A 13911-nucleotide genomic window follows, 5' to 3' on the forward strand; every position below is an offset into this window, starting at 1 on the left:
CAGATTGTCTTTGCCATGTTACATACATGTAACACTGAATTTTGTGGCAACTTATATAATATTTGCAGACATATGGACAATGAGTCAAGTCATAGTTTTGGTATCCATAGAGCTGCAAAGCTTAAATGGCAGTTTTACTTTATTAGTCCCATTAAAGCGTTTAGAAAACATTGCCCTCTGTATTTCATCCCAGCCCTTGTAGAGTAAAGCATGCTGTCATATGGATATGTGTGCTTGTATTTTGCAGTGAAAGCTGGACCCAGCATGTATGTCACAGACGCCTTGTTCAACACTGACTCTGACTGATGATGGGAAACTTGTGTCTGTTCTATGTGCAGTACAGGTGATCACAGGGCATTTGGTCCTAGCGGTATAATACTCTGTGGAAACCATGACCTTGAACTACATGTAACGTCATAAAGAAAGAAGTATCTTCTTTCTCAAATATCAAAACTACTAGAGGTTAGTTCTTGTATTGTGACTCCTGGATGGTTTGGGTTTAATGCCATATAGTTATCCTGCTTTTAAAGTGCTTTCCAAACCCTGGATTTCATGAGATGTGCTAAGAGCTAAGATTGCCTTTCAAATGTTTTGTGCAGCCTCTTGCTCTCAAGTTTTGAAGTAAACTTTTTCATGTTTGTGTGCACTACCAAACGTCTGATGCTAAAGATTTTATTCTGCACTTGGGGATTTGTTACTGGGGTTGTTGCTGGGATGTTCTTCAAGGTGATGTAAAAGCCAATGGTGCTACGTAACTAAGCAGTTACTATGAAATGATGATATAAAGTATTTCTCTCTTTTCAGTCATCAGCTGCACCAGTGGTATGGACATTGCTCAGCAGGCTTGTGTGATTTGTAAAGGTTGAAACAAAATTCAATACATGCTCCCCACACCTCCTGAGGAAGCACCACGACGCCTTCACCATCTATCAGTCTCAACATAGCTTCAGGGAATCTCATGTAGATCTCGGACATATTACAGGATTCCAAATCTAAATTCCAAGTTGGTGCACCTGCCACAAACTTGACAGGGTTTCTGTGGGACACAGGAGAGCTTAGCTAGTCTGTTTAGTCTTTTGGCAGTGTGGTTTTGCCCTGGACTATACTGTAAAAAATGTCTGTGAAGCTACAGCAAACAACTGGCAGCTTGATTTGCAGGAAACTGCTATTTCACAGTTACAACAACAGTTTCTCACTACACAAATATTGCAATACAAGATGTAATTTTTACAATATACCACAATTAATTGTAAATAATTAATTAATAATTAATTAAACTTTAGTCAATTATGTCAATTACTCTTAAACAATGAAAGTTTCTGTTAATCAATAGTAATAACTGTTGTTATTACAACAATTTGTCTTATTTACATTATTATTGACAAGTTTTATAAACATGAGCTACAACTTTAAAATAGCTGTTCAAATAAGTGACAACAAAAAATTATCCAAGGAGTCAGTTCATTATTATATGTCTTTAATTTAGTAATTAGAGATATATTGATAAACTGTTGACTCGTCCTGAGTGTACCCTGCTACCCTGCCTCTATGAAGTCTACAAAACACATATAGACTAACAGGCAAAATACCATTCGCCATCCAATATCCACAAGAGCTGATCTATGATCCACAGTGTCATTGTTCCTCCTGAATCTAAGGTTCGACCAGCAGGAGAACTCTCCTCACCGGTATCCAAATACAGACCTTCTCACCGTGAAGTGTGATCACCCTGAAATTAGAATAAACTCTCTAGTCTTCCTTCTGAAAAAGAACAACTACCACCCGAGTCTGCCAATCCAGAAACTCTGTCCTTGACTTCAGAGAAACATTTTAGAGGCATATCAGCCAAGACAGTGCCAGAACAACCAAAGTCTAAAGAAAATTGGGGCGACTCTCGTCCACCCTGCCAGGAGTTGTTTATCTACCCGAGTGACTTCATCCCAGTGATGGGCAGGTCATCCCCTTTGTCTGTTTCCTCTACAGGAGGCAAGTCAGTGTGATATATCCTCAGCTGAAGTCAGCAGCACCCAATTACAGTGCACAGTGCGAAAAGCACCGCTTCCTCCTCCTGAGTCACCTGAGTTTGCCAGAATCATTTAAAGACCGATCAAAAGTCTTGCTCCATGGCCTCATGGAAACCACCCACAACCAGGTGCCCTACATGGGCTAAGGCCTGCTCACCAGATGATCTACCCTTCACTTTGCAGGTAATTTAAACAGCTGGTTTAAAATGCCTTCCCTAAACACAAGTTGTTCAATATAAGTGACATTTAAAATGAAAAAAACAAAATGAAATAAGGTGCCAAATCGTAAGTAATTAAAAAAGCCATGTTTTGGGTTTTTTGGTATTATTTATGTTGTAATGCATCTGAGACATACTTAGCTATAATGCTATACAGTCCTTAACATCTGCAACAGTCTGTGAAGAAAGCATACTGATGACCTGATCCCCTGAGAAAATTACATCATGCTACTGTGCTGCAGTTCTGCGGGGAGAGTCTGTGTTTCTGCTTGAGTTTCTGTGAAAGTCAGCATATGTCTAGAATATCAACAACCTTTTTACACCTCTGATTGCTCTGCCCTGAGGATTTGAGTGATGAAAGACAAAAGCAGGAGTCAGAGGTGAATTTCAGGGCTTTTCTGTCAGCATGCCCAACCGAGGCTGAAAAAGATTTTCCAGCCTGCTTGCCTACTGCATACTTAGTGCTCTTACATAACACAGACATGAGCCAAGTGGACTTAACTTTAAAAAAAGTTCAATTTTTGCATCTGCTCATTATGTAAACCTGTCTTTGTGTAAACTACTTAATCTTTTGTGTATAAAAATATTAGTTTGCAAGCAGTGCATTTCGTTAGTCATTTTCTGACTGTTTGATCTACTTTAATGCTTCACATATCTGTTTCTAAGAGTCACAGTCTATTTCTACCTATTTCTAAGGGTCTACCTTAAGTGGCACACCGTGACTACAGTAATATGTGTGTATCCCCACTACTTTTGTGAGTAAAAAACTATAAAAGTGTCAAATTAAATAACTTACATTTAAATGGAAAATTTTCACATTAAGTTTGTATTTCATGATATTATAGCATCAAGCATGAAGACAGAAGTTTTACTTCAAAGCTGTCACACCTCCGCTGATCAAACATGAAGCCAAATAACAGAAAGCAGATTTCCTTATACATAGAGATTATGCACAACTTTTTACTTGACATCCATAATATTTTCTTCAGCAAATGGAAAATTTCCCATCCCTCACCCAGGTCATTGTAATATTAATGAGCAACTGCAAATGATAGCAGACAAAAATGTCTTTTATTGTGTTTTCCACAAGACTTCTGGGAGTTTGTGCCAGTAACATTGTGGTTGTAAAAATACAATTTTTAGTAGGTGAAACAGAGAGAAAATAACCCAGAGCCAGCATTGCCTCCAACTTCACAATTATATTGAAATAGAGTCGATTATAAAATATTCATGATTTTTGTTTGTTTGGTTTTGTACCTAAGAACATTATTTGGGATTAGGTTTAATAAGATGCAGTGAATATATCATAGTATATTATAATATATTGTGTTATAGTAAATATACTAATATAATAGTATAGTATTTACTATTATTATAGTAAATATATTTATTGCTAAAATCTCACCTGTAACTGTAAAATGCTTTAGACTACAAGCCACATTTAGCCAGTGGTTCATACAGTGCTTTATTTTCATACATTTTTAAGCACTCCATTCACCTTACAGTTAATAGTAACCACCTAAATTAACCCAACATGTATGTTTTTGGAAGAAGAAGTGGGAAGAAGCCAGAGTACCAGGAAAGACTCCATGAACGAACAGGAATAGCATGCAAACTGCACACAGGAAGATCCCAGCTGACCAGAAGATTCAATCCAGGAACCTTTTAGTTGTGAGGCAACATTGCTGCTCTATAAAACCTTAACACTGAAGCTAATCAAAAGTTCATTTGAAGTAGTAAATGGAGCATGCTCCATAGCAAAACTGTGCCCTGGTTTCAGTTTGGGCACAAGTAGACAAAATGTTGCATTTTACAGGTTTGGAAGGGTGGATGTGCTGTCTTAGTCCCTTTGTGTGCTGGACAGGGGCCAAGAGCACATCTATAACCTTCTTTGTGCCAATGACTGCCTTCCTGAACAGTAGACAGAGAGGTTGCCAAGTCAGTGTTTGGCAGACCAAGGATAAACTCCACCACAGTCGTAGACTTAATCCCCCAAGGAAGATTTCAGATACCTAATGGGGATTAGAGAAACTAAGAAGGCAGGTTGTGGGGAATTTATGAATAGTGAATAAGTGAGTTCAAGGAAGCCAGCAAACAAACAAATGTGCAACAAGGGAAATGTCAAAACAAAAACCTTGGAATTTAGTCATGTGAAAAAGGTGCATACAAGGAAAATAGCGGTTGTGCATCTGAATATGCAGCTGTTGTTGTTTGGTTTTTTTGCTGAGTACTGTCTGAATGTGTGTGACAGCGCAGCTCTGTCTCTGTCCCTGCCAGTCTGTGTGTGTGTGTGTGTGTGTGTGTGTGTGTGTGTGTGTGTGTGTGTGTGTGTGTGTGTGTGTGTGTGCGTTACTATCACAGCCTTGAGGTGGCCAATAGGAGTCATGAGTCAGAAGTATTATCAAGGTAACAGCAGTGAGCTAGGCAGAGGAAATCGTCACCTTTACCTTAGATTTTCTATCGAAACCCGTCAGATCAGAGATGTTTGCCAAGTCTGTTGTGTGTGTGTGAAAGACCCATTAAGTACTGTCTTTTATGATACCAGTCCACACGTGGACGGTTTATAGCAGACATAAAATGACATATGCCCTATGTCTGTATGGTTTATTAACTTATGCTGCTTATCCAGTGTGCAAATGATGCTTCTATGAAAGCTTCTATTCCTCAAAAAATTATTGTTGATTGTTTGTGTAGCCTAGATTCATAATCAATTACTTTCATATATTCTTAAAATGAGAAAGCTAAAAGCAAGCAAGCAAAAATGGGGGGAAAATGGAAAAAAACTCCCTAACAGCAAATTTTAAAGGTCAGTATCTATTAATAATTTAAACCATCTAAATCCATATATCTATCTCCAAGAAAGAAAACAATGTTATTTCCAAAATGTCAAATCAATGTTTTACCAGTGATCTACTTAAGGGAAACAAAACTTTATATAGTTACTCTTCATAACTTTTCCAAGGTCATCTAGGTGACTGATCTGTTGTCTGGTTGGATAATAATTTCTCATAGACTGGGATGACTTTGGACTGATAGCATCCTTTCTTCTGCTACTAAACAAACCCATTTACTCTTATAACCCACAAAGGTTTGCCACTAAAACACAGCTAGTTTGTTTGTTGAATAGAATAGAATAGAATAGAATAGAATTCAACTTTATTGTCATTGCACATGCACAGGTAGAGGGCAACGAAATGCAGTTTGCATCCATCCAGAAGTGCTTTAGTGATATAGATATATTACAATATATATTAGCAATAATATAGATATGTGAGTATATTACAGAAATGGGTCTATTATGGGATGTTATAATGTACACGGTATGAAGTATGTTGTGAATATTCTATAACTATAAGTATGTACAGGATATGAACAGGATATAAATATGAAAAACTATACAGAATATGAAATAAATAACTTTACAGAATCTGAGATATACAGCTATACAGAAATGGGAACTATGCAAGTTGTAAACAGTTGTAGGATTAAAGATTATCGAATGTACAGAATGATTATTTACACAGCCTTGCAAGGAAGAGAGGATTTAGAATTTTAATGCCCGTGTAGTGTCTTCAGATAATTACAGAGGGCAGTTGACCATGAAATTCAACCCACCTTGTTATTCAGTGACATTTGAATTATTGGAATCGCTCACAGACTCATTGGTTGAAAAGGCCAGCCTCCTGCAGCATGTGTGTTTAGCTGTTCGAGCACTGATGTGTGTGTGTCTGTGTGTGAGCCTGTGTGCATTTTCTTGAACTTGTCTTCTTCTCAGAGCTAGCTTGAGTTTAAGGAGTGGGGATACTTTTCACAAGGTGAGGTCATTTTGGCTATTCTGTTGTTTTACCAAGGGGGCAGTTTACGGCCAGGGACTTAATTGAGCCAACAAAAGGTGCTTCTAAAGATAGCTACACAAGGGCAGAAAGGCATAAAGAAGTGTGTGTGGGTGTGCAGCTGTACGTCTAAATATTAATCATCAGCGATTTATCATTTTCGAACAAGGGTCTATGGAACTCACAGGGTGACTTTATGGTAAATAATATGATGTAATGTATTTTTTTTTCATATTTTGCTTACATACTGTACATCCCTGACTGCAACAAGATACCAAGTGTTTTCCAATCTGTGTATGAGCTCTTGCCTCCACTAATATCCGAAGCCCTCTGTATCCAAACAATATTTCTGTTGACACAGTTGGGAATGCATATGCTCAGCAAAGCATTACCTAATGTAGGTACACATGCAATGACACACTGACTCTGAACATAAATAAACATAACATCGTTTTAGCATCAGTTTATGTGCTACAGCCTATTTACGTGGCTGACATGGTTTCTGAAATTATTAAAACGTCAAAATAGATTCTGACTCATATACGTCAGTCAGAATAACAACAAACCCAGAAGAGAAATCACTGCTATCTGCTTGAAGAAATAAGGTGCACAGAATATCCACTAACCAATGCAGTTTTGGTTCTCACTATTGTTTGCTGTCAACAGCAGGGGATACAGTGAGTTGTCCTGAGAAATAATCTTTGGTATATCCTGCACCTACTTGTTTTCAGGGCAGAGCTTTTCCACTGGAGCCCCTTTGTTTGTCTTTTCTTTCATGAGTAAAGTTACATGTAGAGATGATTGCCAGAGTCTGTAGACACCCAGACCCACAGAAAAGAATGCAAACAGAAAAGGGCCGAGGTATACGTCACAGTAGCTCAAAGCTTGTAGGTTTAAAATTGTAGCCAAATATTTACCTATGTCCTTTTATTTTTTAGGTTTATGATTAATTTTATAAACATTGCCATCTTTGCTGACTTCAAAATATCTGCATTAGTGCTGTGAAGTATTTTATTCAGGTATGTTACTAGATGTGTGTGGGATCCATTTGGGGTCTAGAGTAAAGGTCCCCTTGGGTCCACTTGGGTCTTGAGACCACAGAACAATAACTTTACAGCTTTATCGTATTCAAAAAGAAGAATAGGACAGGAGAAGGAATGTGCTGATGTTAAGGAATGTTATCTAACACTTCTGGATTAGTTCATATACGATAGAAATACAATACTGTGCAACAGTCTCAAGCTGCCCCTTAGTTATGCTGCAATAGACGTAGGCTGCCGGGGATTCCCATGATGCATTGAGTTTTTCCTTTCCAGTCACCTTCCTCACTCACTATGTATTAACAGACCTCTCTGCATTGAATCGCGTCTGTTATTAACCTCTGTCTCTCTTCCACAGCATGTCTTTATCCTGTCTTCCTTCTCTCACCCCAACCAATCACAGCAGATGGCCGCCCCTCCCTGAGCCTGGTTCTGCTGGAGGTTTCGTCCTGTTAAAAGGGAGTTTTTCCTTCCCACTGTCGCCAAAGTGCTTGCTCATAGGGGGTCATATGATTGCTGGCTTTTTCTCTGTATCCATTATTGTAGGATCTACTGTGCAATATAAAGCGCCTTGAGGCGACTGTTGTTGTTATTTGACGCTATATAAATAAAATTGAATTGAATTTCTTTTTATTTTTCTTATTGGTTTGGAGGTCTTGCAAAGTTTTAACACTGGCTGTTTTGTCACTCATTTTCAGTCCAGTCCTTGTACCTGAACACTTACAGAACAATAGTTTTCTTGTTTGTTAAGCCTCTTAACACTTGACTATGAATCATCCTGGGACAAAAAGGCACCATGCTTTTAACCAGTGTTGTGTCTACACATAACAAACAAATTTTTAATTGTGTCTTTAAGGTCTTTGGAAACAGAAGTTTACTAGAAACTCAGATTTTTCTCCATTTCTTAAGCTCAATCTATGAAAAATTCAAAAGACAGCAAAGTTTAATAGACATAAAATAGTATTCCTGCACCAACAAACGGTTTTGCTGATTTTTAAAAAAAATATATATATATAAATAAATGAACTGGACAATTAGAGATCAAAATAAATACTTTTTTTGCTTTTAATGATCTACAGCAGATTGTAGACAGTATCTGAAAGTCAAGTCTTGAAGAAATAGGAAAGAAAATCCAGCAAAGAGCTGACACAGGACACGAGACATGCATCTAGACCTTCAGTTGATCCATCGACTGTTCGCTGAAACCTCATCAGAAATGATCTCAGTGCAAGGGTAGCTGTCACAAAGCCATTCTTTAGGAAGGGGAAAATGTGCAGAAGCTGAGGTATACAAAATTACACAATAACTTGACTGAAAATCAGTGGCAACAGGTCTTACAGAGTGATGGATTCAAATTTTAAAATTCAATATGTACGGAAGAGGTCAGGAGAGAGGTACAACAGTGAGTGGCTAAAGTAATCTGTCAAACACAGCGGAGGGTCTGTCATATTGTAGGGCTCCTTTTCAGCCAGCGATGTCGGGAATCTTGTCAGAACTGATGGATTATGAACACTGAAAGCCCCATCAGACTTTGATCCGCCATACAATGCCAACTGCAAAGTATCTGATTGGCAGTTGCTCCATTTTCAGCATGACAATGCAGCAAAAGCATGCCTGGATGGAAAACTCTAAAATGAAAAACTATCATTCATGGATTGGCCTCGCCAGAACCTGTGAGTTCAATATTACTGAAGCAGGACGGGATCACCTTGACAGAGAACAAAACCAAAGGCAGCCAACATCCAAAAAGGAGCTCTGAATGTCCCTCAAAAAAGAGAAAAACACGAAGAACAGTGTTGAAGAATAAACACGATCAAACTCGTTTTTCTCACTTGCAAAATGTGAAGAAATGAAGGGTGACTCAAGACTTTTGCACAGTACTATATGTGACGTAATAAGGCAACTATTTACCAGCTGGTTTTCCACTTAAACGGTGACATCGTATCGATGTTTCCAGCTTGTTTGTGCGAAGAATAGTAATAGTCCTCTGGTGCTTTAATTAAAGACAAAGTTGATCCATTGCGCTCTTTTCTGGCCTCCTGTGGATTCTTATATGCCTCTGCTGGGATGAATCCTGTGGATAACTCAGCTGATAGCACTTGCCTTTAGTGCTGTGTGTGGGGAATAACATTGGTTCAGCAGAGCACACGCACACTGTACAATAAGAACAGCATTCGTGTAAGGAGAAGAAAGCGGTCTGACGTTTATATATTTATTTTCTGCGCATGGTTCTAAATCCTGATCCAGCTTCCCTTAAATGCAGTTTTGGTTCACAATCCGCCCTGCGCAGAGAGAGAGAGGGGGAGAGCGAGAGAAAGAGCGCTCCTCCTCCTCCTTCGTTCCTCTTCCCAATACTCATCCCGAAAGCCAAGGTAATACGGTCCTCACGGCGGAGTCCTCTCATCATTTCTCCCCTCGCATAATGGAAACTGAATGAAAGCAGCTGTGGTACGTCCGTCACCGGTACTTTTCCGCTTCCCCCATCAGCTGTAGTGTGTGTCTCCTGTGGTTCTCCTCTTCGCAGAATAACTTCTTTCCTGGTATTTTTCTTTTCTTCTTCTTATTTATTTATTTATTTTTTCCAGACACGCTCTGAGAAATAACCAAAACCTACGACTTGCCATTAAACTGCCCTGGAAGAAGGTCGTGTTTGTGTGGATGGAGAATTTTGAGTCGGTGAGTTCTACATTAATCAACCACTACATTCAGCACGAAGCTGCGAATACAAGCCTGCGATGTTTGCTTTCTTTCTTTCTCTCTCTTTCTTTTTTTTAGTTCTCGGGCAGTTCGGGAAATCATTCCGCTTTAACATATTGCGTCTTCGGTTAGCCATGAAGACTGATTGGTTCATCAGCGCTATTGATACGGTGGTGAATTTGATCTGAGCGATCATGAAGTAGTTTGACTCATCTTGAGTAAAATAAAGATTTTTTTCTACTTGAAACTCAACAGGTCTCGACTATCCTGGATCACTTTTAAGGCGACCAAACCCACGCTTAAAAAAATGGAGCAGTTTAGGCTGTTTTGCGATGTTATTTTTTGCCTGTTTTTAGTTTGTAACCTGTAAGATGCAGTAAACTGTCAACAGAAGGCTGCTGCTTAACCAGTACCTCTACAGAGGGTGAGGAATTTAGCCTTGAGAAAGACCATGCTTATTGCAGTCAGTGATCACATTAAAGCTCAGTATATGAAATAGAAATACATTTTGTACAAATGTATAAATGAGTGCGATGTTTAATTTAATTTTCATTTTATCAAGATATCTTTTGTTTCCTCTGCTTGCCTGCCTTGTTACAATTAGTTGTGCTGTTTATTTTGTATACATTGTTTTGTTATGTTCACATCTTTTTATTTCACTAGCTCACCATTTGTCCTTTTCCCCTACATTCTTAAGATTCAAGTGTCTCATATTTTCTTCCTTTTTTCTGTTTTCTGATCTACTGATCTCACTCTCCTTGCCTGTGAGGATTAAAACAGCACCCATGTGCTACCTATCCTCATACACTCCCTCCCTTTCTTCTCTTTAGCTGGTAAATGAGCTGAAGTCAAGCTGGTTGTGAAGGTGCTCGACTTCTTCCCCCCTACGCCCCAAGCCGGACACAGCATGGCGGCGGGAGTAGCGGCATGGCTTCCCTTTGCCCGGGCAGCAGCCATAGGCTGGATGCCTGTGGCCAATTTGCCCATGCCAGTAGCACCTGCTGAAAAGAACAAGAGGCAGGATGAGCTCATCATTCTTAATGTGAGTGGACGCCGTTTCCAGACCTGGAGGAACACTCTGGACCGCTATCCAGACACACTGCTGGGCAGCTCAGAGAAGGAATTCTTCTACAACGAGGAGACCAAAGAATACTTCTTTGACCGGGACCCCGACGTGTTCCGTAGTGTGCTCAACTTCTACCGTACAGGCAAGCTCCATTATCCACGGTACGAGTGCATATCTTCCTATGATGAGGAGCTGGCTTTCTTTGGCATTGTCCCAGAGATCATCGGTGACTGCTGCTACGAAGAGTACAAGGACAGGAAGAGGGAGAATGCAGAGCGTTTGATGGATGACCAGGAGGACAACAAGGATGCCAAGCTGCCCAATATGACCTTCAGGGAGACTATGTGGCGGGCTTTTGAAAACCCTCACACTTCAACCATGGCCCTTGTCTTCTATTATGTCACTGGTTTCTTCATTGCTGTCTCTGTCATTACCAATGTGGTAGAGACGGTGCCCTGTGGCTCAGCGCCCAACCAGAAGGAAGTGCCATGTGGCGAGCGCTACACCGTGGCCTTTTTCTGCATGGACACGGCCTGTGTTATGATCTTCACCGTGGAGTACCTGATGCGCTTGTTTGCTGCACCCAGCCGCTACCGCTTCATGAGATCCGTCATGAGCATCATCGATGTGGTGGCCATCTTACCATACTACATTGGCCTGGTGATGACTGACAACGAGGACGTGAGCGGTGCTTTCGTGACACTCCGTGTTTTCCGCGTGTTCCGTATCTTCAAGTTCTCCCGTCACTCGCAGGGCCTTCGCATCCTGGGCTACACACTGAAGAGCTGTGCCTCGGAGCTGGGCTTCCTCCTCTTCTCCCTCACTATGGCCATAATTATCTTTGCTACCGTCATGTTCTACGCAGAGAAGGGTTCAAGCTCCAGCAAATTCACCAGCATCCCAGCCTCCTTCTGGTACACCATCGTTACTATGACAACACTCGGGTAAGAGCAGAACAGACACCTCTTTTATCTGGTTGTGAGAGCTGTGTGTGTGTGCGTGTGTGTGTGTGTGTGTGTGTGTAAGGGCACACTCGTAAATGCAAGTACCCGTGAATTTGCAAGTTTGTCTTCGTGTCTATTTGCACCCGTGTCAGTAAATGTTTGATTATCATTTGACTTGAAATGTCTGCTTGACTTTGTGGCCCAGAAATCTATAACTGCTTTCAAAGTCTGAGTCACCCTTTCCAAGATATCCTTTGCAAACTTTATGCACGATGATAAGAAACTACAGAGAAAGGACACTTTTCAGTAGACTTGTCCACTGTACTTTTACTGATGGTATTCTTCTGGGGAAAGAGCAGCCATCAAGATGTTCTCTCTCCATTATGGCTGTGCCATTGCTTGCCTTTTATACGTCACTGATAAGAGGGAGAGAGAGAAAGAGCAAGAAATGCAGAGAGATGGGGAAAGTTGAAAGCAGCAAGACAAAGTATTAGATGGGAAATATGGCAAACCATTACCGACCTCTCCAACTTGCCCTGTGGTTAGCATCAATGCACTTTCAGAATTAAATGAAACAATGAGAGCCTTCCTTCTCCGCTCTTTGTAAGTTACTAGATGTAGGTCTCGAAGTGCTTTGTGGTTCAAAGACTCTGATGTAAAACATCCGAATGCTTTCTCGTTCTAAGAGTCAAACTAGTGTTTAGGTAACAGGCAGAGATAATTGTTGGTATTAACAAATAATTTTAAAAGCCATGCACGTTTCCAGTGTTGGCTGAATGGCTAATTAACCTGCAGTACAGAGTTGTTGTTACTGTATACACTCAATCATGAATTAGTTTTGATTGATCGAGGTGAACATGCAGTGCACTAGGATGTATTTGTTGGTTTTTGTCACCGTGTATTTCCACCAGTCATTTTAATGGCAGTTAGAGGAACTACACATATATCGTTAATTTTACAGAGCACAAACGCACAGAGGCACACACACAGAGTAATGTGATGCAGCACTATTAGGCCTAATGGTAATGTGTTTTATGAGTGTCCCCTGTTGTGGATGTGTGAGTCAGACTGAGAGGCTGACAAATTGCAGCATCCTGCTAAATGTCAGAGTCATGGAGGCCATAAATGGCTCTGAGCTCATTGCTATAACACACTTGGCACCCTGTCATTGTACCTTGCCATTCACAATCGGCCCAGAAGATCTGCTGTTGAGCAGATATTTGATTCTGAATCGGATATTTGGTCTACAGACAGACTGCATTCTAGAAAATAGAATTACATTTTATCATTATAATTTTATTTCCTGACAAACTGTAGGACGTTGTTTGCTGTCACAACCTCTACCCTCGTGCAGTGAGTGCCTGTAGCTTTCTACTTAATGCCAAAGTGTTCTCCTGTACAGCCACTCCCACACATACTCCCATACACTGCAGCCCCAAAAGCTAGTGTCCAAGCCCCCTAATACGCAGTACGTGCAATGTCCAGTTGAGCCTGTGTGCAGGTAACCGTATGAAAAATTCACAGCGAGCAAGTGGGCATCAAGTCTCTTGCTTCCTACCCAACACTCTGTTGTGTGCTACATGTGCGAAGAGGCAACTTTGGACAACAACAAGCCCTGAATGTCCTGACGCAGTTTTGGAGTTCAAATGTGAAAACAACTTGGAAGTTATGTGTGTGTCTGTGTCTGTGTGTTTAGACTGGGGGTAGATATTGAGCTTGGCCTCATCAATAAAACAGGGGCCAGAAGTGGGTGTCAGAGTGACTAATGATGTGGCCCACTGCATCTGCTGACTAATGTAAACCTGCCTGACATTCTAGTCTCTGCTCACAGTTCACGTCATAAAAACACACAGTCACAGACACAGATGTGCACTAACCTTACACACAAAGGGAAAGATTTGTCTTTATCTATTTGACCATTTCTAAATGTATGCAAGCATGTTTTATGACAGAGTTTACTTTTTTCAGAGCTTAATACAGATAGATAGATCTACTCCACTTACTTGCATTGGAATCTATCGAAAAGTATCAACTGTCCACTGTACAGCAATTTATACTCATCTAACTTAATAAGATGAGCACCAGTTAC

At 40.3% G+C, this 13911-nt stretch overlaps 2 protein-coding genes across 5 annotated transcripts in view; one reads left to right on the forward strand and one right to left on the reverse strand.

Annotated features, from left to right (window-relative positions):
* Window positions 1-9148, reverse strand: part of cttnbp2nlb (CTTNBP2 N-terminal like b) — a 127255-nt gene extending 118107 nt beyond the window's left edge. Inside the window, exons 1-2 of the mRNA XM_026154233.1 lie at window positions 9136-9148; window positions 8290-8294 (exon numbers count right to left, since the gene is read on the reverse strand). Coding sequence (XP_026010018.1) covers window positions 8290-8294; window position 9136 — 6 coding nt within the window. The 5' untranslated portion in view covers window positions 9137-9148. The remainder of the gene's footprint in view (window positions 1-8289; window positions 8295-9135) is intronic.
* A 58-nt stretch (window positions 9149-9206) lies between these two features.
* Window positions 9207-13911, forward strand: part of LOC113013376 (potassium voltage-gated channel subfamily D member 3-like) — a 118546-nt gene continuing 113841 nt past the window's right edge. For 2 of the 4 annotated variants that reach the window (XM_026154227.1, XM_026154230.1), the window contains exons 1-3: window positions 9207-9563; window positions 9701-9791; window positions 10643-11822. In XM_026154227.1, the coding sequence (XP_026010012.1) occupies window positions 10720-11822 (1103 nt within the window). In that variant the 5' untranslated portion in view covers window positions 9207-9563; window positions 9701-9791; window positions 10643-10719. The other 2 variants (XM_026154228.1, XM_026154229.1) reach the window with 2 other exon arrangements.

Source organism: Astatotilapia calliptera, chromosome 20 (genome assembly GCF_900246225.1).
Source record: "Astatotilapia calliptera chromosome 20, fAstCal1.2, whole genome shotgun sequence".
Classification (NCBI taxonomy): Eukaryota; Metazoa; Chordata; class Actinopteri; order Cichliformes; family Cichlidae; genus Astatotilapia; species Astatotilapia calliptera.